Here is a 27813-nt window from a genome sequence, read left to right as displayed (position 1 = left end):
TAAGTTCACTTGTAGTTGCAATACAAACGAAAAACGCAGTTGTAAACTAGTTGTTTACTCAAAGTATTCTTAAAAGTATACTTTTATACACTAAATTTGGATTAATATAGTCCCAAGTAGTACTGAAATATAGTACCCTTACAAGTACACGACTAGTACATTTGTACACTTACTAAGTATACTTAAAATCATACTTGAACTTTACTTAAGTATACTTCATAAAATGAACTTGAAGTATACTTTTTTGTTGTTGTAAGGGCTAGCATACTTCTCAAAGAGAAATTAATGTCTCTACTCTCTATAAAAAGTAGCAATGTTGCTTTTATCAATACTATCTAGCTTTATTTGAAACAATAAAGCAATTGCATGTCAAGAAAATGATAATGAATACAGTACTGTATGTGTGTGCTTGTGTTTCTGTCAGCGTGACTGCTTGATTTGTTGTTTTCACGATTCTCTTAAGTCCACGTTACAGTCGTGTTCATTAACAGCCCATCCACTGAACTAGATAGCTTTTATTGTGCTATAAAATTCTACAATTTCACAGCTGTTTGACGGCCACAGTAAATACACCAGGATTTGAAGGCCTCCTCCTATGAAGCCTGCATTGTGTTCACCAGAGTCTTAGCGAAACCACTCGCTACATTTCTCAGAATAATAATGTTCCCTAAGTTAACAGAGCCTGTAATTATAAAGGAGAAAAACAGTATTAGTGTATGATCTGGCAGAAAGGATCTGTGTGGGGAAGATAAATAAAGCTAACAGGGGCTTTTCGTGTGGACAATTACTTTACTTGGTTTCATTTTCTAAATGGGATATTTCATCTTAAGCTTAATTACAAGATACCAGAGAGTTCAAGGTGGGCAGCCTTTGTGATTCGATACACACACTGGGGTTTATTGCTCTGATAAAATAACTTTTATAGAGGTTCTTTCACAAAAAGGGCTTCATAAAAAAGGGGCTGTTGGTAATTTGTATTTAAAGCCATTAGGTAGTTACTCAGCCTTCATTAGCGAGGGAAGCTGCTTGCTACAATCTAATTTGCACAAAATATACCAAATGAACTACAGGTGGTAGCACTGGTCACACTAAAGGGTGTTTTTAATATACAAATAGATTTACAAACTTCAGCTACTATATTAAAACCCTGAGTTAACATAATCATATGGAGAGTGGTTAAGACTTCTCACTGTGTGTTCATCATTGCCAGCAAGAATCATTCGGTAATTATTTAAAATGTGAGAGCAATCAAATGAAAGTATATTTAGCATGTGTGCATGTTATATTCACACATAACTGTGTTTGTCTGTGAGTGTGTGTCGGTGTAATTAACGTTTCTTGTTTTCTTTGCTTTTAACTTGCAACACTGATGAAACACAATGGACTTTGCTGCATTTACCCAGTCGCATGTGAGTACTTCTGACAAACTTGAACCAATGAAAAATCTACACACCAAAAGTCTGTATTGTGTTTTATTGTTGATTATTGATTGACCGATACTGATTATTTTAAGTGTCCAATATCAGATATGTGCAATTGGTTTTTAACATTGTTTTGTTTCTCAGTTTTGGCACGATGATAACTAAATAATAATCAGACTATAATAATAATAAAGAAGTATATTATTATTTAAAATAATGATCATTTTATTTAGTTATACAAAAATAAATAAATAAATAATATAAATACCTAATAATAATAATAATAATATATTATTAGTTATTTATATTATTTATTATTTTTATAATTTTTGTATAACTAAATACAATGATTATTATTATAAAAAATAATTAAAATAACCATCCATCCATCCACCCATCCATCCAGAAATTTTGAGCAAAAATGTATTATTCAGTCTAATCTTAAGAAATAAAAATAGATAATCTGTCGTTAACCTGAAAACTAATTATATATATATATATATATATATATATATATATATATATATATATATATATATATATATATAATCTGTCGTTAACCTGAAAACTAATTGTATGTATATATATATATACACCGATTATCTATTTTTATTTGCATTTTTATTTTTAGTGGTTTGTAACTTTGCTTAATTAACGTGAATGTTTATTGGTACAATCATGTGACCTAGGTGATCTCATCTGACATGAAGGAAGACCACATCTTCCGTCTGACTGGAAGGGGAGCAGATCAAGACCCTAAGGGTGTGTTCAGCATCAACCGACTGACAGGAGAGGTGGCGGTTAGCCGAGCCCTGGATCGAGAGGCCATCGCGTACTACCATGTGAGTGCCATATTAAATCTGTTATCTGCTGCCAGTGCTGCGTTCTGTTTCCTCCACTGCATACTGTCAGTGAGTATGAAGAAGTTCAGTTAAATAGCTTTACATGCAATCTGCAGGTTTATTTAAGTCATATTAGACCGTTGCACGAATAACCAAACGTCCCTAATCGAAAAGAAACGATGTTTTTGCTTCACTCCATGCATCAAGGCGATTAATGGCTGCAATGATTCGTGTCTCTTCGGCAGCCAGCGAGAGGCTCAGTGAAGGAAAGCCGACTGCTGTACAGGATGTGGGACCACAGTTAGAGGAGCCAGTTATTCTACACAACGTGTGCGAGATCAATGATGCAGCTGTCAGCTGGCCTGTCAGACATAACGTGGGTTGCGAGTTTGTGTGTGCGAACACAGTGGTCTGACGGTGATTTACTTTGGTTGATTTGACAGCTTTAGAAGAAGGGAAAAAAAAACTCTCTTTAAAGATCTCATCGAACCAAAATTAGAGTTTTGTGGCTTTTAGTACATGTGTGTCACACTACTGCTCAAAAGTCTGCATTCAGAACAATTAAAAAAAATATATATATTAATAATAATAATTTTGTTCAGAAAGGATGCATTAAATTGATCAAAAATTACCGTAAAGACATTTAATGTTACTAAAGATTTCTATTGCAAATAAATTGTTCTTTTAAACTTTTCACTCATTAAATAATTTTTTAAAATTGTCACAATTCGCACAAAAAAATTAAGAAGCACAACCTTTTTCAATATTGATAATAAGAAATGTTGCTTGAGCACGAAATCATCATATTGGAATGATTTCTGAAGGATCATGTGACACTGAAGACTGAAGTAATGATGCTGAATATTCAGCTTTGCATCACATGAATAAATTTCATTTTAAAATATATAAATTTAGAAAATAGTTATTTCAAATCAGAATAGTATTTCACAATATTACTGTATTTACTGTATTTACTGACCAAATAAATACAGCCTTGGTGAGCATATAAGAGATTTTTTTCAAAAACATAAAAAAATCTTAAAAACGGTAGTATAACTTTGAGACTATTTAAATTGTCTTGGAAAAGTTGACTTTTTGCCGATTTACACATTGAGAATTTAACGATGACTCTCATGTTGCACTTCACAAATGTTTTGTCCTATCAGATGCTCTCTAGAATAAGTATGTCCCTCCCCCTGCCAATATTAGTGTCTGCAACTATAAAATAAGGTCTGCATACCTGGAAAAATCAATCTGAAATCCATTTATCTTGTCAGCGGGTGCAGGACTGAAGTTTATTGGCTAGCCCTTTGATAAATCCCACCCCCTTCTTGTTTTAATAGGCAACACATCAAAACATGAAAGACATTTCTTGGTGTCTTAAACCTGAAATAGTAAGACCTTTCAATATGTAGAGCTTTGCCAAAAGAAAGGACCACCCTGTGGCAACTCCAGATAACAAGATAGACATTACGATTCCTTTGAATTGTTTGCTCGGTTGAGCGAGCTGTTACTTTGATTCAAGAATTCGAGAGCTCTTGTTCTCTTTCTCTTTGTGTCCTCTGTCGTTTGACAGATAAAGGAGGGTTTACCTGTTTTTTTATCCCCCTGTAGAGGATAACTAAAGCGGCACTGCTTAGTTTGATATCCACCTGTCTGGCTAACAGCTTTAATAAAATAAGAGTTGCTCTTCTTCTACCCTGGTTTTGTTGTGCCCCACTGTTGCTCCGATAAAGTGTTCTTTGTAAGGTTTTTGAAAAATCTTTCAGCCTGACTCCTTGGCTTTTCTTTTCAATTAAAAATAGTCTTCTTTTTCTAATAAGAGATCATTCCTTATATTATTGCTTCTTTTGTGGAGCCATAGCACACATGATGTTCTTGCTTCAAATTTTATGTTGGGCGAGGGTGTGTGTTTGGGTCAAAAGATCTGTGAGGAAAGATCAAATCACTTACTTGCGGGTGTCCTCCACCAGCTGAGGAAATGTGCTTGAGTTGCAAGGGAATGCTAACAGATTTTGGGAAGTACCTGACTTAAAGTAGCGACGCTTAAGTTTTTCAGTAGCTGTTTTCAAAGTAGTGTAGCACTTGTGGTAGTGTATATTTAAAAAACAAACAAACAAAAAAAATTATATTATATATCATTTATTCCTGTGATGGCAAAGCTGATCATTCTAATATGCTGATTTAGTGCTATCATATACTATTTATTTACTTATTATTCTTATCAATATTGAAAACAAAGTTCTGTGTGTATATATAAAAAAACATTTTTTGAGGAAACTGTGATACATTTCTTTTTGACGAATAGAAATTTAAAAAGAACAGCATTTATTTGAAGGTGAATTTTTTTTTTGAATGTAAATGTTTTTTCTGTCACTCTTGACCAATTTAATGGATCCTTGCTCAATATAGTTATTCATTTCTTTAAAAAAATCTTACCACAATTTATTTTTTTTGGACAATAGTTTATGTAGCATTGGAAAGTCAAATCCCAGTCATTTCATGTCATATGTATGAACTATTTTCAACTTGGTTATGTTTTTTTTTTTGCATTTCAAACAAAGGCAGCAGCTATTTGCACTAAGAGCAACTAATAACTAAATTCTATTTACAATAAGTGAAAATAGCGTATTTTCTTAGCGATAGTTGCTATTTACAATAAGTGTAAATAGTCGTTAGATGCTATTTATACTCATAAATAGTGGCAGATACTATTTGCACCTTAGTATTGTTGTACATGAAACGGTATGCAATAATATCATAGTGTAAATGATTATATTTAATACAATTATTAAATGGATGCCACCTTATTGTGACAATAAAGCCCTCCCTACTCCTAGCCCTACCCCCAACCGATAAACACTTTATTATTAAACACGTTAGATTCTTTATTTCCGCTTTTCGAATATTTTCTTCATTTTATTGAAAATAATTGCCTTTCAGATCTGATATGTGCTGGGAAAAGGGAGTATATTGAGTTTTGCCAAAGGCAGATTCAAACTCTGGTCACGCGTCACCCCCATTGAAACTCATTAATGCAGCAAAAATGCAGCTCTGATTAAATCACACATTATGTCATGAGACATAATCTTTTTTTTTTTGTAGCTTGTAGTGTAGCTAACTACTTTTTTTTCCCAAACAGTAGCTTGACTGTGGTTTAACAGCTTTAAATTATGATTAGCTTTAAGCTACAGTTCCAATGTAGCTGCCCCAACACTGCGGATAGCTTTCTATTTTATACAGCACTTTGGTCTGGTGGTCATGGCAGATTGGCAGGTTGTGTGCTCTGAAGAGGAGGGTAAACTCAGGTACGCAGACCCCCAGTCGGGATCAAAGCCCTCACTCAGCAGTGCACTTGACATTTACATCTCCTTATCTCCCTTTCTCTCACATCCACACCACCCGCAATCTCAAAAGCATGCGACGAGCGCATGCACATCAAAGCTTGACATTTTACAGCACTAATGCTCACACACTTCTATCTTGATGAAGGAATGATGCTAACCACATCTGTTTTTACATCTGTTGGCTGTCTCTCTGATAATAACAACTCTTACTGTTAGTGATTCACCGAAATAATTTTTTACAGAAACATCGAAACTGAAATGAAAGTTTTCATTTAGCTGAAAACCATAACTGAAAATAAGGTTTTGGTCATTACATTTAGGTTAAATTAAACTTGGCATGTCGTGTTTTCATGTGATAAATGAAACCAGTTGAAGTAAAGTTCTTCAAATAGCACAGCAAATGTACTCTAGAATCATTTTTGGTAATGTTAAAGTGTCTCCAAACTATTGACATGTTTACCTGTTGTAGTTAATCTGTGTTGTGTGCATGAAAACTATTTTATCAGAAACCAATTCATTTTTTTAATTTTTTTTTATTATTATTTATTCTATTATTTTATTTTTATTCCGCCAAATATTTTCAGTTTTTTTTTTTAAATATCGGTTCATCACTAATTAGGGTCTATTCACACAGAACGTGTTTTTGCATTCCACTGCGCTGCATTTCCATTGTTTTTCCTATGTAAACATAGAGCAGATCAGAGGTACTCAAGTTCAGAGGCCAAGAGAGCCACATTTAAACCACATTAAAGGCACAATATGTAACTTTTTTGCTTTAAAAATAGCAAAAATCACTATATCTATGTTATATATATTTTTTTAGTTGTGTACTTACATTATCCCGACTGTTTCCAACAACTTTCAAACCAGGAGAAATTTGTAATTTAATTTGAAGACACGTCCCGTTTCTTTCCCTGGTTTCCACTCGTATTGCCATAGTAACCAGAGCCCTCTGATAGTAACCAAGGCGACAGACGTGGACAACTGTGTAGTTCGCAATGTCTATCTGCACGCTGTTGTTGTTTCGTTCAAACATTATGGACCAAAGGAGAACTAAAACGAGAATCAATATCAGCGCGGTGTTTTCGAGAAGCCGAGAGCTCCCATAGACAGTATATAAACGAGAGCTCCACGTCCGAGACTTCGACCGCTCCTACATGTACTTTATTAAACAGGTGAGCACATTTACATAAAACTAATCAATGTTATATAGTTCAACAATAATAAAATGTTAGAATATGATCTGTATGTTATTCTAATGTTGATCTAGCTTACTGCTAGTCTCATACAGACAAACTAACACATACATTTCAACACATTTAAATGCAGTTTAGTGTGATAGTGTAATGTTAGACCAAGTGAAACAGCGCTGCGTTACCTCACAAGTTTAATTTGTCTAATAAACTGACCTGTGACTTGTAATTCTGCTCTCGCGTGTAGTTCGGTAGAATGAAATGTCCATATTCCTTTTATATCCATGGGACTCGCGTCGCATGTGGAGCTGATAGCTGTCTCTTAGCAATCCCGAACTGCTTCATATCTCAGTCATGATAAAAACATCGATGTATTCAGTCATCCATAAACATTATTAGATCGGTCGGCTTGACGTTGACGACAAGATCCATAATTCTTAGCAAATGTTGCGTCATCAAACTACGCCTTTGTTATTGTAAAGAGGTTAGCGACACCTAGCGCCGAAAAAATTACATACTGTACGTTTAAATGCAAAAGACCACAAATTACTGTACAACTTGCATCATAAGACTTTATTTACCCTGCTTAAGACAGCATTTGTAGTTCTACTAAGCATTTAGAAAAGCAGTTTGCCAAGTCTCAGTTGTGCTTGACTGACATTCAAAAAATGCAGCGTTCAAGTAAAAAAAAAAAACCTTCTCAAGACCATGCATTTTTTGGTTCCACTGACATGTGCCTTACGTTTCAACCACAAAAACGCATTCTGTGTGAATGTCCCCTAACTTTATATTTCTTGTTTTTCACTTGTGTTGTCCTTTTGCTAGCTTATTACTCCAACGTTGTCATTTTCCGACTTTCTCTCTCGGCATTCTGATAAAGGTATTGGGAACGAGTCACATCCGATAAGTGGGCATTTCAGAATTGTAATAATCCACTAGCTCACCTGCTATGGCTGAGAGCTTTGGGGCCCCTGACCTCTAATGGCATGTTGTTCTCCATCTAATCACACATATGGGCCAGTTCCCTCTCGCCTCAACCACCTCACACACACATATGTAGCGCAACACCTCTGTGCCGCAACACTTCACTTAATTCCCATGCCACACTGGTGGGAATAACCGCATTTTCCGGCTGATCCCTCTACAGCACATCAGGAGAAATTACACCACAGTTAATTCCAGCCGATCTCACACTAGGAGTAATCACAGGCGTGCGGGAGCCGGTGCGGCCCAGTACAGCGCATATGGGGAGGGGCGGGATCCAGGCCAGAGACTGTTTTCGCAGGTGGTGCCGCATCACTGCTGTGTATCTTAGTCTTCGGCTCTGCAGGAATCAACTCACAGCAGTTCCTGGCAGCAACTTTTTACTCTCTGCTGTTTATTTCTTCCCATTGGCATGTGTATGTGCATTAGTTACCTTATGAGCCATGTGAACAAATTGCATTTTTACTTTTCTAAATCAAAAAATAGCTAAAAAATTTCCTTAGCAAGTAGGAGCCAAAACTTGCACGCCTCAAAGGTGCCATTATGATGTGTTTTTTTTATTTGCCATGGTGTTGCAGTGCATTCGCTAAAGTGTTGAAAAGTGTTTTGTATGTTTTAGTATGTTGTTATGTGGGTGCTAGGGTGTGTTGTTGGTTGTTACGGTGTTGCAGTGGAGTTGTTGCAGTTTTTAGCATGTTGATAAGTGGATGCAAGAGCATTTTGGGTGATTGCCAAAGAGTTGCAGTGTGTTTTCTGAACAGAGTCACCTTTTTCAGTGGGGCTGGTTCCAGAAGTATTTTTCCCATTCATTTTTTCCCATAGGGATTTATAAGCAGTTATAAGCCGTGAACCACGACAATCAGCTAAGAGGAGAATCACAACACTGCAAACTTTGATTCAAAGACTTTGTTCTTAAAGGGTTTGTTCACCTAAAAAGTGAAAATTCTGTCATTAATTAATTACTCACCCTCATGTTGTTCCAAACCCGAAAGACTTTCATTCATTTTCGGAACACAAACGAAGATCTTTTTTGATGAAATCTGAGAACTTTCTGTCCCTCCATTGGCAGCTACGCAACTACCACTTTGACGCTTCAAAAAGTTCATAAAGAGATCATAAAACGTATCCATATGAATTGAGCGATTTAGTTAAATGTTTTCTGAAGCAACTTGATCGTTTTATATGATAAACAGATCGAATTTAGGCTTTTATTTACATATAAGGATTCAACTCACACATTAATTGTGGTAAATGAAAGCTCAACCATGTTCGCTTGACATGTGAGAACCAATGAGGTTCATTCTCGTGTGTTACGCACAAGCTGTCTATGGAGGGACAGAAAGCTCTTAGATTTCATCAAAACATATCTTCATTTGTGTTCCAAAGAGGAACTAAAGTCTTACGGGTTTGGAACGACATTAATTGTAATTTCCATGAAGCAGCATAATCAAAAAAAAAAAAAAAAAAAACGATTAAGAAGCATACAACTACTCATTTGCAAATATTGATTATATATATACAAACATTTAAGTAGTGTTTTAAGAGAGATCGACTCTTATTACATTTCGAAGTTCTTCTTGGGAGTGGGTGGAGCTAATGAAATCTTTTGGCTCATGTTGTTTTTTTGGACACTCTGATTGGTGTAATTGTCTGTAAGGCATCATGGGTAATGTAGTTTTTCATCAGGAATTCTGCTGTTAAACATGATTATGTTAAAGATAAGCTGAAATAAAGCGGGCTGATGGCTTCAGAAGAAGCAAATACCATCGACTAAAAACCTAGGGCTGTCTTTAAAGGTTTATAAATTATTGTTTGAAATGAATTTTCCTATGGAGAAAATTAATGAGTTTTTACTACCGGAACCTGACTGTTGCACTATATTGAGTGTTTTAGCTTGTTGCTTTGCGGTTGCTAGGATGTTTTTTGTGGTTGCTAGGGTGTTGCAGTGGGGTTGTTGGTGATTTTCTGGTGCTATGGTTTTCTGGGTGTCTCTTTGAGCTTGTGGTTCCTAAAAAGAAATGGTCATGGAGAAGGACTTAAAAGAGAACAGACAAAAATCATAAGAGGCTTACAAATAAAGACCAGTTATTTATTCTCACATTACAGCAATCTACTGAAACTGTTTAATTCCCACTGTTTAAATTTACGTCCCACAGATCCAACTTGTACCAACAAGCAAATCCACACTTTCATTCACACATACAGGCAGACACAGAGGTGCCCACACACATTACCGCACATGTGTATACACACACACACACACTGACACACGCAAATCCCCCGAGCGATTCTTTCATATTTAGGAAGCGTAGCATTTCCCCAGACCGACTAACTAACCATGCAATTGACATCTTAGAAGCTCTTTCTCTCTGCAAGAGCCACAAAGTGACTCCTTAATTACGTTCTTCTCTGTGGCGTTCATGGCCAGACTGCTGCAAAACACAAGGCCATGATAAAGGCTCTATTATTGGACCGGAATCAGGCTTCTGTGTCATGCCTTGTTAATATCCTCAGAGTCTTCTTACCGCAGGGAAATCGCACTGTAAAATGTTGAGCATGAAGGACCTCTGATGAAGGACTGGAAGTTGTGATCGCTGAATGAACTGATACAAGAGCAGCTTCTAAACAGAATGATTGAAAGAGCATGATTCTGTTTCACAACAAGACGGCAGATCAGACAAGCGTAAATTATAATAATGATAAAAATAATAATAAAAGATTTCAGTTGAGGTTATGCTAGATACTGTATTAGCCCTAGGCATGTTTTAAGAGGATCTGTGATTATTTTGTATGCCCTTCCATGGATCGATTTTCTTGCAGAAATATTTCTATTTATTTAGTGATGATGTAAATATATTTGTAAAATCAATGTTTAAAACTGGATAAAGGATTTTAAGATAAATATAGTTTATTAGCTTGTCAAAGAAAATCTTTAAGCTTTTATATATATATATATATATAACAGGTCTAAGCTGCCCTTTTCTGTAAAAGGGATTCAATGTTTTCCATATAATACAAGCAATAATAATAATAATAACTATTGTTTTTATTATTATTATATGTAACATTGCATCCCTTTTACAGAAAAGGGCAGCTTAGACCTTTTGTAAGATAACTTTTTGTATTCCATGGAAAACAATTGTGTTTTTGAGTGACATAAGTGCGATTAGATTCCTATTCATTTAAAGAACATGTTGCTCATCTCTGTACATACCTCTACTCTCAGAAACCATTCCTCATTGTCAGCCACATGAATAAAACAGCAGACAAACACCTAGTTTTGGAAAGAAATGGAAAGCGAAAAGATGAAGCCACCCATGCATTAATACAGAACATACGGATGATGTTTTTTCCTGTGTAGCTGAAGCCAAATGACAGTGCCGCTCCACTGCCTGCAGAAGAGCCACATGATGATGTGTCGTGGGGGGGTTTGGTGCCTTGTCTCAGGTAGACAGACTCTGTGCTCGCCCACAGCAGGTTGGCACTGAGATATCATGATGGGATGAGGCACGTCTCTCACAAATAACTGCTCCGGTCCATTGTAAGGCTGGAACAAGACCTGTGTGTCCACCAGCTGTTTGTTTCCCATGGACCTGACACACACCCTGATCCGCGGGGCACTGACATGCTGCGTTTGATGGCGGGGGAACGGCGGCATCTGTGCGTGTGTGTTTTTTCTGTGCGTTTATTGGTGTGTGGGTGCGTGCCATCTGTCCTCCGAGTAATTGCTGGTATTTATATGATATTAATTGTATACTGAGCACTGTGTGCTTTCAAAGCTAGTTTAAATTGAACTGTTTTAAGAGATGTTAGATGCTAAACACGAGAGATCTGTGTGCACGGAAACCAATCAGCTAACCATCTGTGACGGCTTGTAGTGTTTTATATGCTTTTTGAACTTATTGCTTCCCACATCAGTCACTAAAAGGACCGTTTGTCCTCTATCACATCACAAAAACTGTCCTTTTGAGTGCCAAACCCGGACTATTAGGTTAGCTGGAAGTGGCCTAAGGTAATATCCCGTTGTAACATCAATTAGAGTTCTCATTATGTGTGGCCTAACACTAATTACTGCAATTATTTCCTGCTAACAGTTATGATCCCTGTAGTGGCTACGCTGAGATGGCCTCTCATTTTTTAAGCGTTTGGGAAATGGCACTCTTGGTCCACCTTGGCTTACTGTTTCCCCCTGCTGGGGTTCATCCATCGGGGACGTCCAAGTGCTTCCTTGCGCGTTACAGTAATGACCTTCACGGTTTTCACAACAGTGTTCTCTGTTTTCAGATTGTACTTGTGATACCTAAAACCAGGCCAGTGGTTGCATTTAATGGTACCCGCTGGTATTGCTGTCTAATCAGCCCCCTCCGTACCTCACCAGTCACGGCTGCGGAAATGAAACATTAAACATTTAATGGGAGATTAAAACCTCCATTAGTCTGAAGAGTGCTAAAATGCTGGGGGAAAATGGTCAGGTTTCCAGATTTTACCGCGTCCTAGTTTATCACATGAAGGTCAGAGCCAATCAACATGTGTGTCAGCAAATAGCGATAAGAAGTGAAGCCAGCGCTGCATAGATTTGGTGATAACTGAAGGCTGAATGGATATTCTAATCATAGTGCTTGCATACAGAATTGATATTTTTGAAATGTTCTGAAAAATAAATAAAATAAAGCGAAGAATTCAATTTGATTAATTTTCCGAACATTTTAATAATTTTGATTTTGTCTGTCTGTCTGAAAAATGCTCAGAGCTATGTATTTTTATTAGGGCTGTCAAACGATTAATCGCGATTAATCGCATCCAAAATAAAAGTTTGTGTTTACGTAATATATGTGTGTGTACGGTGTATAATTATTTTCTATATATAAATACACACACATGCATGTATATATTTAAGAAATATTTGCATGTATATACTGTGTATATATATTTATATTATATATAATTTATATTATATATAAATATTTTATATATAAATAACACATTTTTCTTAAATATATATGCATGTGTGTGTATTTATATATAGAAAATAATTATACTCTATACACACACATATATTATGTAAACACAAACTTTTATTTTGGATGCGATTAATCGCGATTAATCGTTTGACAGCCCTAATTTTTATATAAACTATGTTTTTAAAAAAAAAAAAAGAAAATTAAGATTAAACCTCCCTTTTACTTAAATTGCTAGATTTTAACAGACAACGACATTATCATAATATATGCATACTGAAATTTAAGTGGTCTTCCTTGCATAGTGTAAGAGTTGCCTTTACAGAGTGTCTAGGTTTTGATACTTGCGAACTGACTGAAAACAAGACACGGCTGAGTGTCATGAAAACAGCAAAGCAGCTTTGATTCAGAACTTCATTTAAGCTGAACCGAAGCCTTAAACCCAAGCTTAGCTAAATCTTTAACACTATTAATTTGCTTCCTTGCAAGCGCTGATACTTATTTCAAGAAATGAAAATCTAGCTGAACATCCCTGAAAAGAATTGTGTTTAGATGCTGGTGTGCTGGTGTTCCTGAATGCTGCTTAACTAGCTTAACAAGCTACATTTTCTCAGGCAGACCACTTTATCAGACCATGCTAATCGATCGGATTACCAGTTAAAACTATATGGACCAGCACCTAACCAGCATGCAGCTTTTTCAGCTAAAATTACAATAATTCTTTCTTGAATGTGCCTTTTGTGAACAATTATCAAGCCTGTGTTTTACCAACCAGTAACATACATGTGATCCCAAACAACCAGTCAATCAGATCCAATGATCCTTGAATGTTACATTGTTGTGTAAGTGAGGTTTTGTTCAGAGTGAGGCTTCATGAAGTAAGTGTGTGGTGTCAGTGCTTAGTTGGAAGTAGCACTGGAGGCCTTCACAGGTCTGGCCAGTGGTTGAAGGCTTTATCTCAGTGACTTAACGATGATGGATTCCTGCAAGGTCACTCTGTAAATTGGCATAATAACCACAGTGCTTGAGAGGATAAAATCGATACAGCCTGAAATGCTGCGCGTACGCAGCAGGTGTTTACGAAAATCTGTCCGAGCGGAGAAATACTGTTGACTTGCTGTAGTTGTGTGTAATGTCTGATAAGTTTAACTGAAGCTGAGGGACAAATTGTGGTCAGTTGCAGAGAGACCCTTTAATATTAATATTTGTGACCCATGCTGGCAAAATGAGTCGGAGTGCGCACAGGCTAATTACAAGCTACAGGCAAAAACAAGTGAAAAATGTTGGTCAGATTTGAGGTTTTCACAAAAATGATTCCATTAAGCCCTTGTCTAGCGATCCCAATGCTCCAATTAGCAACCAAACATCTAAAAGTATCTTTATTTGTGCGTTTTCTGAGAGGAGTACCTGTCCTTTGTTCATGAAAAATTTGGCGCTTCACCTCAGCTCAAGTTTGTGTAACCGAGGTCATTAACTCGGGTCACTAATATTAATAATTAGTATTATTTTATTTATATCACTATAAAACTAATAGTAAGAAAAGAACATAAAGTAAAATGTATTTATTTTATTATAAATAATCCCAAAAGAAAGAAAAGGTTCCTGAACTGATTCCTGATTGGTGAGGTGAAAGAATTTTTTTGTCATTTGAAAACAAGATATTGAACTCAAAATTGAGAAACAGGTTGAATTTCAGAAATTGATATTGGGAAATTTTGACTCTGTGTTTATCATTTATTTGAAATACTGTGTGTTACTGTTATCTGTTTGTTTTTCTTTTGTTTTTCTTTCATTCTTTCAATTTCAAAAGATACACTTCCCTTTTCATTAATTAGCTGCATTCCAGTGGTCTGAATGGTTAATTGTTTTTATTCTTTCTTACTTTCATCTTTGCTAATTTTTGCTTCAGTGAGTCGATCCAAGGCCACATCCAGACGAAGCCAGAGCTTTCCCTATCTGATGTTTTTCCCCTCGTTCTAAAAACAAATTCCGACGGCGTCGTCTCAAGAAATATCTGTGTTTCATGCCAGACCAGTATGTGGCGCTGTAATTCTGCCACAGACATACACTAAAAACGTAGAAGAAGACTTAGAGCATGCGCATAAACCTTGCGCACTGTATACAATAATATTAGGCACAGTAGCTTCTTTTTTTTCTTTTCTTTTTTCTTTTTTACCAAGAACTTTATTGAACAATATGAACAACCATAAATGGCCTGGTACAAAATAGGGATGAGTCATGGTTTTCAATTAGTTAGCGGACGCATAAAGCTTGCCACAAAGAACCGGCAAAAGTAATCATTATGAATGTGTCAAATATAGCAAGGAGACATTTTAATTGTTTATTAATAAACTAGTGTTTAGTCTCACTAGTTTCTGTGTCAGTCTCGGGTGCAAAGATATTGACGATGCTGACTCGCCACCTTCGCAGTATTGTGAACGTGCCTATAGAGAGAAATGCACACTTCATATGGATTACATAAGAGAGTTGTCTGTTTCTTTTCGTTTTGAATTGTTTTGTTTAAAAGTAGACATTTCAAGCTTTCTATAGATATATTTCTGAGTTTCGGGTCATTTATGAGACGAGCTCCAGTTCACGAGCAATATAAGTTATATCGCGCCGGTGCCTCCATGTCCTGATTATATTGTCTGCTATATTCTTCTTATTTATTAAATCCAGGCAATTGGTTGATGAAACATTGATTAAAATTAAGATATCATTTATACAAAACTAAATTCACTTTAAAGAAACTTTGGCTTTATACAAAACAAAACTTAATGTGGTCAAAATTACGTCTCCCGATTTATTGCGCATCTTATGATTACTCATGCTGTTTACTTCGAAATATAATTAACATAGATGAAATTAAAAAATAACATATTATTTAAACATAAATATTAAATCTTTAATGGCTACAACACGTAGGCCTACAGTACAGAGAAACTGAATGTCAGAGTGGAATTTGAGCGAACGCCATTTTACCGGTGATCATGTGGCGCAGGGGTGCATTTTTTCAATAATAATCAAATAATTCCCAGCGATCGTCGAATATTATTTTTGCTTGAAATGCCCATCCTTACAAAATACGAAATGTCTTTATCAGACAACAGACAAGCATCATAGCATAAGAAAGAAAATATAAATAGGCCTAAATAAAGAAGTAAAATAAAGAAATAAAATAAAAATACATTCAAGTAAATAATAAATAAAAGAGGCTCAGTAGCTTCTGCAGCACGAACTCAAGCATGTAGTCGGCAGTTGTTGTTGCTATTACGTGACTTAGCAGTGTCTGACTAGTCGATATGTGGTGTGATGACATCATAATTTCACAAAATATACGGATTGGCTGTACACATGAAAACGCAAGGGTGTCGTTTTTCGATTTATCCACTCTGGGACACAGTTTCAAAAAATAGCGGTTTCAGTCTCCCAAAACGCTGTATCCGTCTGGACAAAATGCCGATACGATACAAAATTTTTACATAAACAGCTAAACGCGTCTCCATGTGGACAGGGAGCAAATCTTCTGATTCTGGTCCATAGTTTTGTTTTTATAGCGACCTAGTAACTGAGACGAGTGCTACCCGCTGTGTGCTACATTTGGCATCGTTTTATAGCGCAGTATTCCAACTTTGTGAATATTCATAGCGAATTCTCGATGGCATGAGTCTGAACCAATGAAATGTGATTTTCAAACTTATGCTGATGTAAATAAAACAATCTTACTTACATTGACTGACAGATCCAAAGTGTGAGCACAAAGAGCCTCTGATAGCGCAATGCCAATACACACAATTACAGTATTTTCTAAATATCTGTCTTGGAAAGTATTCACGCAAACATGATCTGTTATGTCTTATGTGAACGTTTGGTTAACTGTTGGGGAAAAACATCTGATGTGTAACATCTCATTAAATGGTAAAGCCAAAATGCAATCTAGGGTCTTTTTGTTAATCTACCTGAGGCGAACTTTCGTTTAAAAGCATAATTAGAATGGAAACGGCACTTTTAAAGGGACACTATGCAAGTCTGAGTGTTTTTTCTCTACGAGCTCCCCCTAGTGTCTGGTAGTATAATGCTTTCAAACACTCTGTCGTAAAAATGAACTGTTGTCCCTCCCCCCTCGCCACGAGCAACCCAGCTGATCAGCTGTCAACCTAGCTGAGCAGAGGAACCGGCTATTTCAAAACCAGTTATGTCTACCGAGGCAAGTAAAGCAATACTTTCTTTCCAACTGATGGCGATTTTTTTATTTATTGTGTTGTCATGCATACTAGTATTTTTACCGGGAACGAACGATATGAACGAGGCGAACTACTGCTTTCGTGTTTGTTTGTTTGTTTGTTTTTGGGAGAATGGGCATGAGCATAAAAAAAAAATATATATCGGAGGCTAATATTTGTCTAAAGTTATATTAGCAAGGTCTATAAGTTCATCTGGTAGAATGATGGTTTACCTTTGCTTGTCTAAGAAAACATCAGAACGTTTTTTCTAGCTCGATCATGATATGTGCAACATTTTGCGCGTCTGATATTGCCTACTATCAGACGCGTTGACTTAGTGACATAAAATAAAAGTGTAAGTTACACAAATAAAACCGACAGAGGAACGGCCAAACAACTACAGAAATCAAACGTGTTTGCTATGACAATGCTAACATCAAAGTTATAGTATCTAGCGTACTAGTAAGCCCCTAACAGACAGCGATCATAATAAAAACCTTTACAGACAATAGCAAACATCCTGAGGTCACAATTACTTGAAATTTAAATATTAAACACAGTTTATTCCAAAGATACTTAACTTACAAGTGCAACAGCAGGATCAGCATCCGTTTTGCAGGCTTCTGTTTCTCTCAGTTCTCACCATTCTGAAAAAGCCGGTCCGATATATTTACTCGAGTCTGACTTCTTGCTCGGTCAGTCTCCCGTTTCCTCTTTCGTTGGTCCTCCGACAAAGATTTCCTAGCTTTCTGCTTCTTTTTTACAGGCTCAGCCTCAGCCATAACTCAATCTATCGTTGCCCTTTGCTTATAGCTAGCCCGCCGGTGCTTGAATAGGGGCGTGTACGTGTGCAGTGCCGTCAAGCAATTCGTTACATCGCGAGACCTGATATCACGCGATACTTCCTGACACCGACCCGCGTCCCAAAGTTGCAAGTGAGTTTTTTCCGCTCTCGGGCACCAGGGGGGTGCGAAACCACCACCATTCAACCCGAAATAAGTAATATAACCATTACACTGACTCCGAAGCTGTTCAGTTAAGGTTAAAAAGTTACCTAGAGCACCTTTAAGTTTGACCGTATTTTCGTTTTCGGTCAAATTGCCTTTTGAATGGGAGTGCTTGGGGCACTTCTATGATAGCATCAAAAATCACTATTTTTAAAACACTAAGAAGGCTCGACACACCATGAAACTTTGCTCGAAGTATCACCAGGGGCTCTACACATGAACTCGAGCATTGAGGACATTGTATGTGTACACAGAGTTTACTAAAAAGAACGATTTTGAACAACTCACTGTAACTGTGTCCGCCTAGCCTGGCAAGCCAGACCTACATCAAGATGTTAGGTCTGGCAACTCACCATTGGCACGGCTCAATCCGAGGGGCAGGATAAACGGTTGTCTTTCAAATTCCCTCTGCACGCAATAGGATAGCGCTACAACCAACCAGAGCGTTTGCCCACCAGCGGAGCTAGTGCCATAAAGAATGACTTAAGTGCCGTTCTTTGTTCTTTTCTCAAAGAAAAGCTTAACTCCAAGTCCTCCAGAGTCGCGGCCAAAGCCGATTCGAAATTTCGCTGTTCGCCAGCAGCAGCCATTCTTTGTTTTCAAGTAGCAGGGAACCGTTGCAACTCTGTCGTCATTATGTTAAGCCCGCCCCACCTACTCTATACACGATGTGATTGGCCTGACTAGAGTTTGTTTTTTCCAGCTCGAAAGTCAACGGAGAGTTGCTAGACGACACTGGCTGCAAAATAAATTTGGCTGCCGCTAGGGTGCATCTAGATTTCTAGGCTAGTGTCCGCCAGCATTTTGACATTCAAAAATAGTCGATCTCCGAATTTTTATAAAATTAATAAAAAAAAGTTTCCATTAATATAAGTAATACTGTCATTCTGTGCATCAGGGAAACCAACATAAACCATTTTTTTTTAGCTTAGTTTTGTGACCTTAAGTAAAGTACCAAGCAATTTCAGATGATTATAGTGTGAGTTGCTTTAGTTGCTTTAAATGGCTTTTAAGTGATGTTTGATGGACTTTAAATTTTAAGAATGAATGCATCTGTGTGTGTGAGAGAGCAACATGTGTTTTGATGACACATTTGAGTTGTTAGAACAAAGTGAAAGATTTGAAAGCTATTGTAGTCATCTTACAACAGCTGTGTGGAAGCACTTTGCATAAGAAAAAAGTTTAAAGATGAAATACATTTCATAAATTTAAAAAAAAAAATGCTGGGAAAGAAAAGGATATTTAACAAACATTTTCTCTAGAAGAAAAAAAGTAATTTGACTGTCAAATCAGCAGAAAAAAAGATTCTGAAGATTAAAGGAAAGCAACATAAATAAGGGATTTTTTTGTAACTTGATCTATTTAATGCATCCCAGCTGAATAAAATAAAATAAAATAAAATAAAATAAAATAAAATAAAATAAAATAAAATAAAATAAAATAAAAAAATCCCCCCAAAAAACAGTAGTGCATTGTATATATGTATATGCGTGTGTGTGCGTATGCTTTAAGTAAGTAGTTCCTCTTAATGGGTTTGTATTGCGATAATATAGGACTGTATTTATGTTAAATTTAAGTTTAATGTAAACAGAATTGTGCTCCTTTTCACCTTTGTCTCCAGCCTGTGCCAGTGTGTATTATGTATGCTAATCTGAGGGGGTCAATAGATTTCTACAGTTCCACTAATTACCTGTAAAGCAATTAAAACAATGGATTCCAGTCTTAAATGCTTTGCTTTATTTGGAAAGAAAGGAAATCTGTTGCTGACCTGAGCTCTTTCCGTATAGCTTTGAGTTACAGGATCCATTATCTCTGAGCCTAAATACATCATCATTTTGTCAAATGAGGATGGAACCTCTCTTGAAATTAGTGGATCATCATGTCACTTAGAAGGTTCTTTGAGAAGTGATAATTTGATGTGTAAGAAAAGATGAATATATAGGAGAGGAGGGATAAGTTTCTCTAGACCAGGGGTTTTCAAACTTTTTGTGTGTGTGGACCACTATTTGTAATCAAGAATTTTCGCGGACCACCTCATAATACACATAATAAAATATGTCTACACAGAGTCCTACCTGAATTAATCTGCACCTCTAAATAGGCTTACTAGCTCTACAACTATCATTGGTCATCACATCAGTACAACAGGCTTGTTAAAAGAAAGTTTACTGCACACAATGGCTGCCACATATTTTATTTATTTATTTACTCAAGCGCCCGAGGGCATAATCAGGTTCATTTGAACAACAGGCTTATTTCCATAGCAATGGAGTATGAAATCTATACAGTAATAATAACACTGGTATATAGTCAACATTTCAAAACCTTTGGCCATTTTAGGGGATTGTTAATCTTCAGTTTTACAACAAGTCCTCAAAAAGTGAGTTTGTCCACTTAACAGCACATCCGCAAAACATTTCAGAAACGCGAGATCAAGAAACTAACTGGAAATTAAAATAATAATAGGCCTTATTCATTCCATTTATAAACATTTCGTTTCATATAAACTGCCTATGCCTAACTGTGCGTTCACACCGGACGCGAGCGCGTCAAATTCAAAAAGGGATCATATGTCAAATTCGCGCCTGCCGCGTCTAGTGATACGCTTGACCACTTTGTATCAATTCCCGCGTCAAAACAAAAGTTTGAAGCGAAATTTCGTCCGGTGTGAACGCACCATTACTGTTCACACCGGACGCGAACAGCGCGTCAAATTCGCGCCTGCCGCATCTAGTTATACGCTTGACCACTTTGTGTGCATTCGCGTGTCAAGAGCGAAATTGACGCGCGTAAAATCAAAAGTTTGAAGCGAAATTTACGCGCGTCAGAGGCAAAAGTTTCGAAACCTGTTGGTGGCCATCTTTTTTTAGATGTTTATCGAGCATTAGCATTAGCATTAATCGAGAGAATCACCGCTCGTATATGCTCTGGAGAGCAGAAACAGCTGCGTAGGGGACATCGTCGCTGTACTCGGGTCCACCAAACCCTCCGGAGGGTTTCAGGAGTTTCACAATTTGCTCCAGGAGGTAGGTTTGGTGGACCTAACGGTGAGGACGCTGACGAGGACAGCGTAGGCCGTATAAGCCTCGGCCTCGAGTGGTCGCTGCCTGACGAGCCCGCGCTGTACAGCCCGGTGCGAGGTTCACCCTCGCCCGCACCTAATCTGTGATTTATTTTTGTTTTGATAATAAATGGAGCTGCAGCCTTCAAAAGTGAAACCTGTCCTGTGATTTTTTTTTTTTATACACTAAATTGTGTTTGTTGTCTTTACATTAGATTAATAATGTTTAATATAATCTAGAATAGATATGGAATAAATAGCATTCAATACAAAATGAGTATCTCTCATATATTGAAATCGAGTTTTATGTTTTTATTTGCTTTATAGTGCATTTTAGTCATAGGCCTATTACAAAATAATTTATTGAGGCCAAACATAAAATAACATTATAAACTGTCACTTCACCACGTGACAGCAGCATGCAAGCAGGCTCCTGATTGGTTAACGCGGCGCGAATTGACGCAGAAGTTCAGATTTTTCAACTCGGGCGGCAGACGCGAATTCGCGTCAAACGCGTGAATGCACAAATAGCACTAATAAAATCATTCGCGTGTAATGCTGCGTTCACACCAAACGCAAATATGCGTCTGGCGCGAGTGATTTCAATGTTAAGTCAATGGTAAGACACGTTTACGCGCGTCTAGAGGTCTTGCGGCGCGAATGAGGCGAATTCGCGTCTGCTGCCCGAGTTGAAAAATCTGAACCTCTGCGTCAATTCGCGCCGCGTTGACCAATCAGAAGCCTGCTTGCTGCTGTCACGTGGTGAACTGACAGTTTATAATGTTATTTTATGTTTGGCCTCAATACATTATTTTGTAATATGACTAAAATGCACAACAAAGCAAATCTTTCACATAAAAACTCGATTTCAATATGAGAGATACTCATTTTGTACTGAATGCTATTTATTCCATATCTATTCTAGATTATATGAAACTTTATTAATCTAATGTAAAGACAACAAACACAATTTAGTGTATAAAAACTTTTAAAAAAATCACAGGACAGGTTTCACTTTTGGAGGCTGCCTCCATTTATTATCAAAACAAAAATAAATGACACCGATTAGTGCGGGCGAGGGTGAACCTCGCGCCGAGCTGTACAGCGCGGGCTCGTCATGGAGCGACCACTCGAGGCCGAGGCCTATACGGCCTCGTCAGCGTCCTCACCGTTAGGTCCACCAAACCTACCTCCTGGAGCAAATTGTGAAACTCCTGAAACCCTCCGGAGGGTTTGGTGGACCCGAGTACAGCGACGATGTCCCCTACGCAGCTGTTTCTGCTCTCCAGAGCATATACGAGCGGTGACTCTCTCGATTAATGCTAATGCTCGATAAACATCTAAAAAAGATGGCCGCCATGGGTTTCGAAACTTTCGCCTCCGGATTTCGCCTCTGACGCGCGTGACGCGCGTAAATTTCGCTTCAAACTTTTGATTTTACGCGCGTCAATTTCGCTCTTGCCGCGCGAATGCACACAAAGTGGTCACGCGTATAACTAGACGCGGCAGGCGCGAATTTTGACGCATTTTCGCGTTTGGTGTGAACGCAGCATAACGTGCTTAACGCGCCAGACGCTCAATTCGCGTCATTCGCGCGAACGACGCGCGAATGAGGCGAATTCGCGTCTACCGCGCCGCGCTAAACGCCTCATTCGCGCCGCAGGAATTTTTTACGCGCGTAATGGGCCTTTCACACAGGACGCGGTATGCGCGGGGCTTGCCGCTGGGTTCAGCATTGCCCTTCAGATACAACGTGATTTGCGCTGCGCTATGACGTAGGCGGAGTTTTAAAAACTTATATGGGGACACATATTAAAAAACTGTTTACACACATTGCCTACCTACAAGTTACCTGACTGTTAAAACACAACTATTTTTAATGTAAATCTGTCTGTCTATGAGACGATCATCCATTTTGATTTCCGTGCTTGTTTGTATCCCCTGATTCTATTGGCCGCGCTGGTAATCGTCACAGAGCGCAGCGGCAAAAGTTGAACTATTTTGAACTTTGACCGCGGCGTGCGCGTGAGCACGCCAATGATGCGCACCGCTGCGCTTGCGCTTTGATCGACGCAGCAACAAAACGTCCATGCGCGGCGCAAGCCATTGAGATGAATGGGTTTTATAGCGCAGCGCCGCGCATACCGCGTCCTGTGTGAAAGGCCCATAACGCGTCTTTGCATTGACTTAACATTGAAATCACTCGCGCCTGACGCGCTACACGCGTCCGGTGTGAACGCACCATTAAAGGCTATGCGTGTGATGTGATAATGAGATAATATTTGCCTCTGCCCTTTTCTCTTCAGAGAACCTGTTGCTATCCACCGAACCAATGTTGTGGTTCTAACGGCACGAACTTGAATGTCACGGCCGAACACCACTAGGCTATTTTAGTAATCACACAATAACTTGACAATTTAATTAAAATGTTATATCAATATAGGTCTACATATTATTTTTATTTTATTTTTATGGGAATTTCCTGGTAAAATGAAGGTAAAAAAAATATTACTTTATATTTTATTTTGCCTTTGCACGGACCACCTGCAGTACCCTCACGGACCACTAGTGGTCCGCGGACCACAGTTTGGGAATGGCTGCTCTAGACAGCTCTCCTGTAGATGCTAGATTTTAAGATGTCTCTCCACTGCTAAAGCCACATGTTTCAAGTGTCTCTGTGGAGACTCAAGTCTCAACATACAAACACACACTTACACCCGGCGAAAAGGGTCTCGTGGGAGCCCATCTGGGCTGACAACAGAACCTGATAACTTTTTATAAAATTATAATTGGAAATGTCTGAAATTTGCTGCTTCCACATATTTTAGATTAGGTGACTAATAGCTGTGAATTGAAATAGATGTGTGATTTATACAGTCAAGATGTTCCAAAAAAGCAAATTAGACTATTTCAGCTTTTTTTTTTATGTAATTTATTTTGAAATTATTTATTATTTTCTATTATGTCTATATATTTTCAGCAGCAGAATCACATGGCCTGTGGCTGAGCTGCCATTTCACAGTTTCACATTAACGGATCGGTGAGCGTAAACCAGCTTTCGTGGCATGAGGATAAAGGGGTGGTACTTTCGAGGGGGATTTCCGATTAATCCAAGAGGCAGGTGGAGGGCTCAGCAGCAAAAAAAAAAAAAAAAAAACACAGAAAGAAAGTTTGATTGTGGTGCAAAGACGGCCTTGAATTCCTCCGATGGAGTGCGCCCGTGCGAGAAGAATAACCAGACAGTTGTCCACTTCATTTACGAGTGGCTTTGGAGATATGTCCACTGACAGGTGATGTTTACCTCCGAATCTCTCTCCTCTTTTCTGCTTGGCTGGCCAGTAATTTACTGGGCATTGGTGAGCAAGGCACGCTGCCCTGCACACAGGAAACTGTCAGTTTTATTTTTCACCTTTTCTTTTTTTTTTTGGTGCTTTTTCTCTCTGTGATTCTCTCTGAAGATAACACCTCAGCCTTTCAAGTAAAACTCAATATCTGCCAACAGACACGTATAAATATTTTATGATGAAAAGCAGCTTTTGTGTTTTAGAAATACACTTTTGTCTTGAATGCTTCTTTCAAAAATCTACTTATTTGAGGCTTTGAGAACGGAATAGTTTTTGTAGGGTTGCCAAGTTACAAATTCCATGAAGTGTAGCTTGTGTGAATGTATTTCCCATTTTATATTTTCTTAATGTCTTTAAATGCTTTAGTGCCACAGAGCAACACTTGTCAGAAGCTTGTTTTTGTACAGATGCAAACTGAGAGGATACAGTGATTCTATTTATACTATGGGGCTGTTGAATGCTTGATTCTGATTGGCTGACGAACATTATATGCAATCATTTATTTTTAGAGAAACGCACGGCTAAAGTAGTTCCAGGCAGGTCTTGACCTGCATTACTTATGTCCATTACTTATTATGTCCATATCACTTTGCCAAATGATTTCAATGGTCCTTACAGTCTACAACAGCAATAGAACCAAAACCCACATTGACACAGACCAAGCAAATAAATACAGTAATCAATAGGATAAAAACGTCAAATTTATTTCCACCTTTTTTTGCCACAAAATTGTTTTATGTACTGTACGTAAAGCACATACTCTCTTTCTCCCTGCTCTCATACAGTATGGACACACACTCGCACAGAAACATGTTGTCAGCGCTACTCTGACGATTTTATCAATAAAATAGTTTAACAGCTTAAAAGCTACATGACATTTCTCACTAGCGAGGTAATAATGGTGCTGTTCTTGAAGCAGATAAACTTGCTGTTAGTAGAGACGCTGCTGCCGAACACTGTTGAGAGACACACAGCCTCAGGTAATGCACACACTCTTAATCTCTATTTCTAATAAGTGCATTAATAACTGCATTAGTCTGCTATCAATGGCTCAATTTTCCGTTACTAGCTCTAAAATGACGTTTTGGATTTAGCAACGGCGGTGTGGGATGAGATGTGTAAAAAATAATCTACACTCAAAAGCGTTTTAAGGACAAAAACCTGTCAAATATCTTGAAATACTACATCTGAACTAGGGCTGAACGATACATCGAAGTTTCATCGTCATCGCGATATGAACTCGCGCGATGAACACATCGCAACAGACAGCCTGACACGATGAATAATGCCTGGTTCAGATTACAAGATTTTTGTGTCTGTTATGATAGTCACGGTGTCAGATTAGGCCACGTTTTTGACTCCTAAAATCTTGTCGTGTTGTGGACAAGAAACATGTCAGAATACACGTTGCTTTCCGACCAGTCATCGCGTGCCGTCACACTCACACATTCACTCGCAAACATTCACTCACTCGCGCTCGCTCACTCACTCGCACACACACACACACACTGTTGCTCGCGCTCGCTCACTCACTCTCGCTCACATACTCAACCCGTCATGGAGGACCGTTAAAAAATTAAACATGCTAGTCTTTCTGTCGTGAAGGACGTAGGTTGTCGCCCACTATGACACACTATACGAGATGAAACGATCGAATCTTGCGTCCCAACGTCCGTTGTCGTTTACGAATCCCCACAACACCCATACATCAAACGGATCGTGCCAAAATCGCGCTAAAATCATGTAATCTGAACCAGGCAGGTAATAAACGTTTGACCTATCACGCAAAGAACCTATTAAAGCACTAAGACATGGGAACAGCATAGCTAACATTCACATTTTAATATTTATCGCAAGTCATATCGTCATCGCAGTATTAAACAATCTTATCGCACATCGCAGCTTTTCCTCATATCGTGCAGCCCTAATCTGAACAATGTCTAGAGGTGTGTTAACTGTAGTATAAGCGGATAATTGACTCTGATCCATCGAAGTATTAGAAAATAATGCACACCCGATAGTCTGGCTATCACCAGACTAAGCTCAATCTTTTAAGATTGAACATTGGTCTGGGGAGTCTGCTATGTATTTTCTACTGCACATGCAATTGGATAGTCCTTCAACCAATCAGACCAACGATCCGGGGGACGTACTTTGCAGAGCTACGTGAAAACTCCAGGCAGGAAATGTGTAACTAAACGTGTTGATCAGCGGTTTGCAGAAGCAGCAATGGAATCGAGCGATTTTTGCAGGTTATGCAAAAAAAAAAAAACATGAACGTTTGTGGTATTTACACCCACTCGAGCGATTTATTTGCTAAAAAGAAGCCATTGAGCATAGTCGAGAGGTTAAAAGGAATTGGGCAGAGCCGTAACGGCTCTGTAATTGGATTGGATTAAACCCGCCAATAGTGTGGCAGGTGGATAAGCCAGTTTGTGATTGGTTCCCACAAATTTGTAAAGGAAGCAGCAGAGATTAATGTACAGGTTTCGAGCCTGGGCTGCAGGGCGAAATCAAATCGCAGGCTGGGTTTACCCAGTCTACACACCCGAGGCATTACCACCTTGGGTTTGCATTATTTGCTAATAAATCGACAGCATGTTGTCAATTATTCCTTACTTTTGGGTTTATTTAGTAAATTTTATTTACATTATATGTTGGTATTGATTAGTTCACTATCCAGGAAAATGTTCCTGAAAAACATTAATTGTTAGAATTCTCACATCAAGGGACTTGCAGGGCGAGATCTGAGCTGGTCTTTGAGGCTTTCTCGGGCGATGGCATCCACCACACAAATGTGAATGAATAATGCCTTTAGAGAGGCAAGAGCAACGGCTCTTGCATGAAACACCTTACAAAGCCCTGGTGACTTTTTTTCAACTCATTTCAGCAAGCAATTATTTTTATCTGTCTGCTGCGAAAAAGGATCTTCCTCTACTCTCATTTTCACTTTTTCTTCATTTATTCCATCACCTCTCTCACTACTTCTTTTTCTTTTAAAGTCACGCTATTTATACCTGAGTGAATTAGTATTTTATGAAAAGAGAGATTTAGATGCATTTGTGTTATCGCTTTTCTTTAATTTTATCTCTCAGAACCCTCAAACATAAGCTCTAATTAGAGTGTTTATGGTCATGGAGAAAGCTAATGTTTTTACTCTTATTACGTGCACTTCATACATATTCATAAAGATTAATGAGCCTTTTAAAATACAGGTAGTAATCTAATCAATAAGTGTTCAATCATGATGCTTTCGGCATGCCAAATATCTCCACAGTACTTCGATGAAAAGTGAGGTTATGTTGAAAACCCACTCAGTCTTGTCTTATGGATGGATAGATTGCAAATCAGTTATTGTGACTGGTTCGAGCTGTTATGGTTTGATTTATCATATTTTGGATGATCAGTAAATTAGCTGTTTAAGATGTTAGTT

At 38.0% G+C, this 27813-nt stretch overlaps 1 protein-coding gene across 1 annotated transcript in view; it reads left to right on the top strand.

The window, feature by feature from the left end:
- cdh13 (cadherin 13, H-cadherin (heart)) overlaps positions 1-27813 on the top strand; it is a 344747-nt gene that overhangs the window by 157250 nt on the left and 159684 nt on the right. The window contains exon 5 of the mRNA XM_079873426.1: positions 2111-2263. Coding sequence (XP_079729552.1) covers positions 2111-2263 — 153 coding nt within the window. The remainder of the gene's footprint in view (positions 1-2110; positions 2264-27813) is intronic.

This window comes from Squalius cephalus, assembly GCF_949319135.1.
Source record: "Squalius cephalus genome assembly, chromosome: 6".
In the NCBI taxonomy this organism is placed as follows: Eukaryota; Metazoa; Chordata; class Actinopteri; order Cypriniformes; family Leuciscidae; genus Squalius; species Squalius cephalus.
The sequence above is the reverse complement of the archived record's forward strand: the minus strand, read 5'-3'. Positions and strand labels throughout refer to the sequence as shown.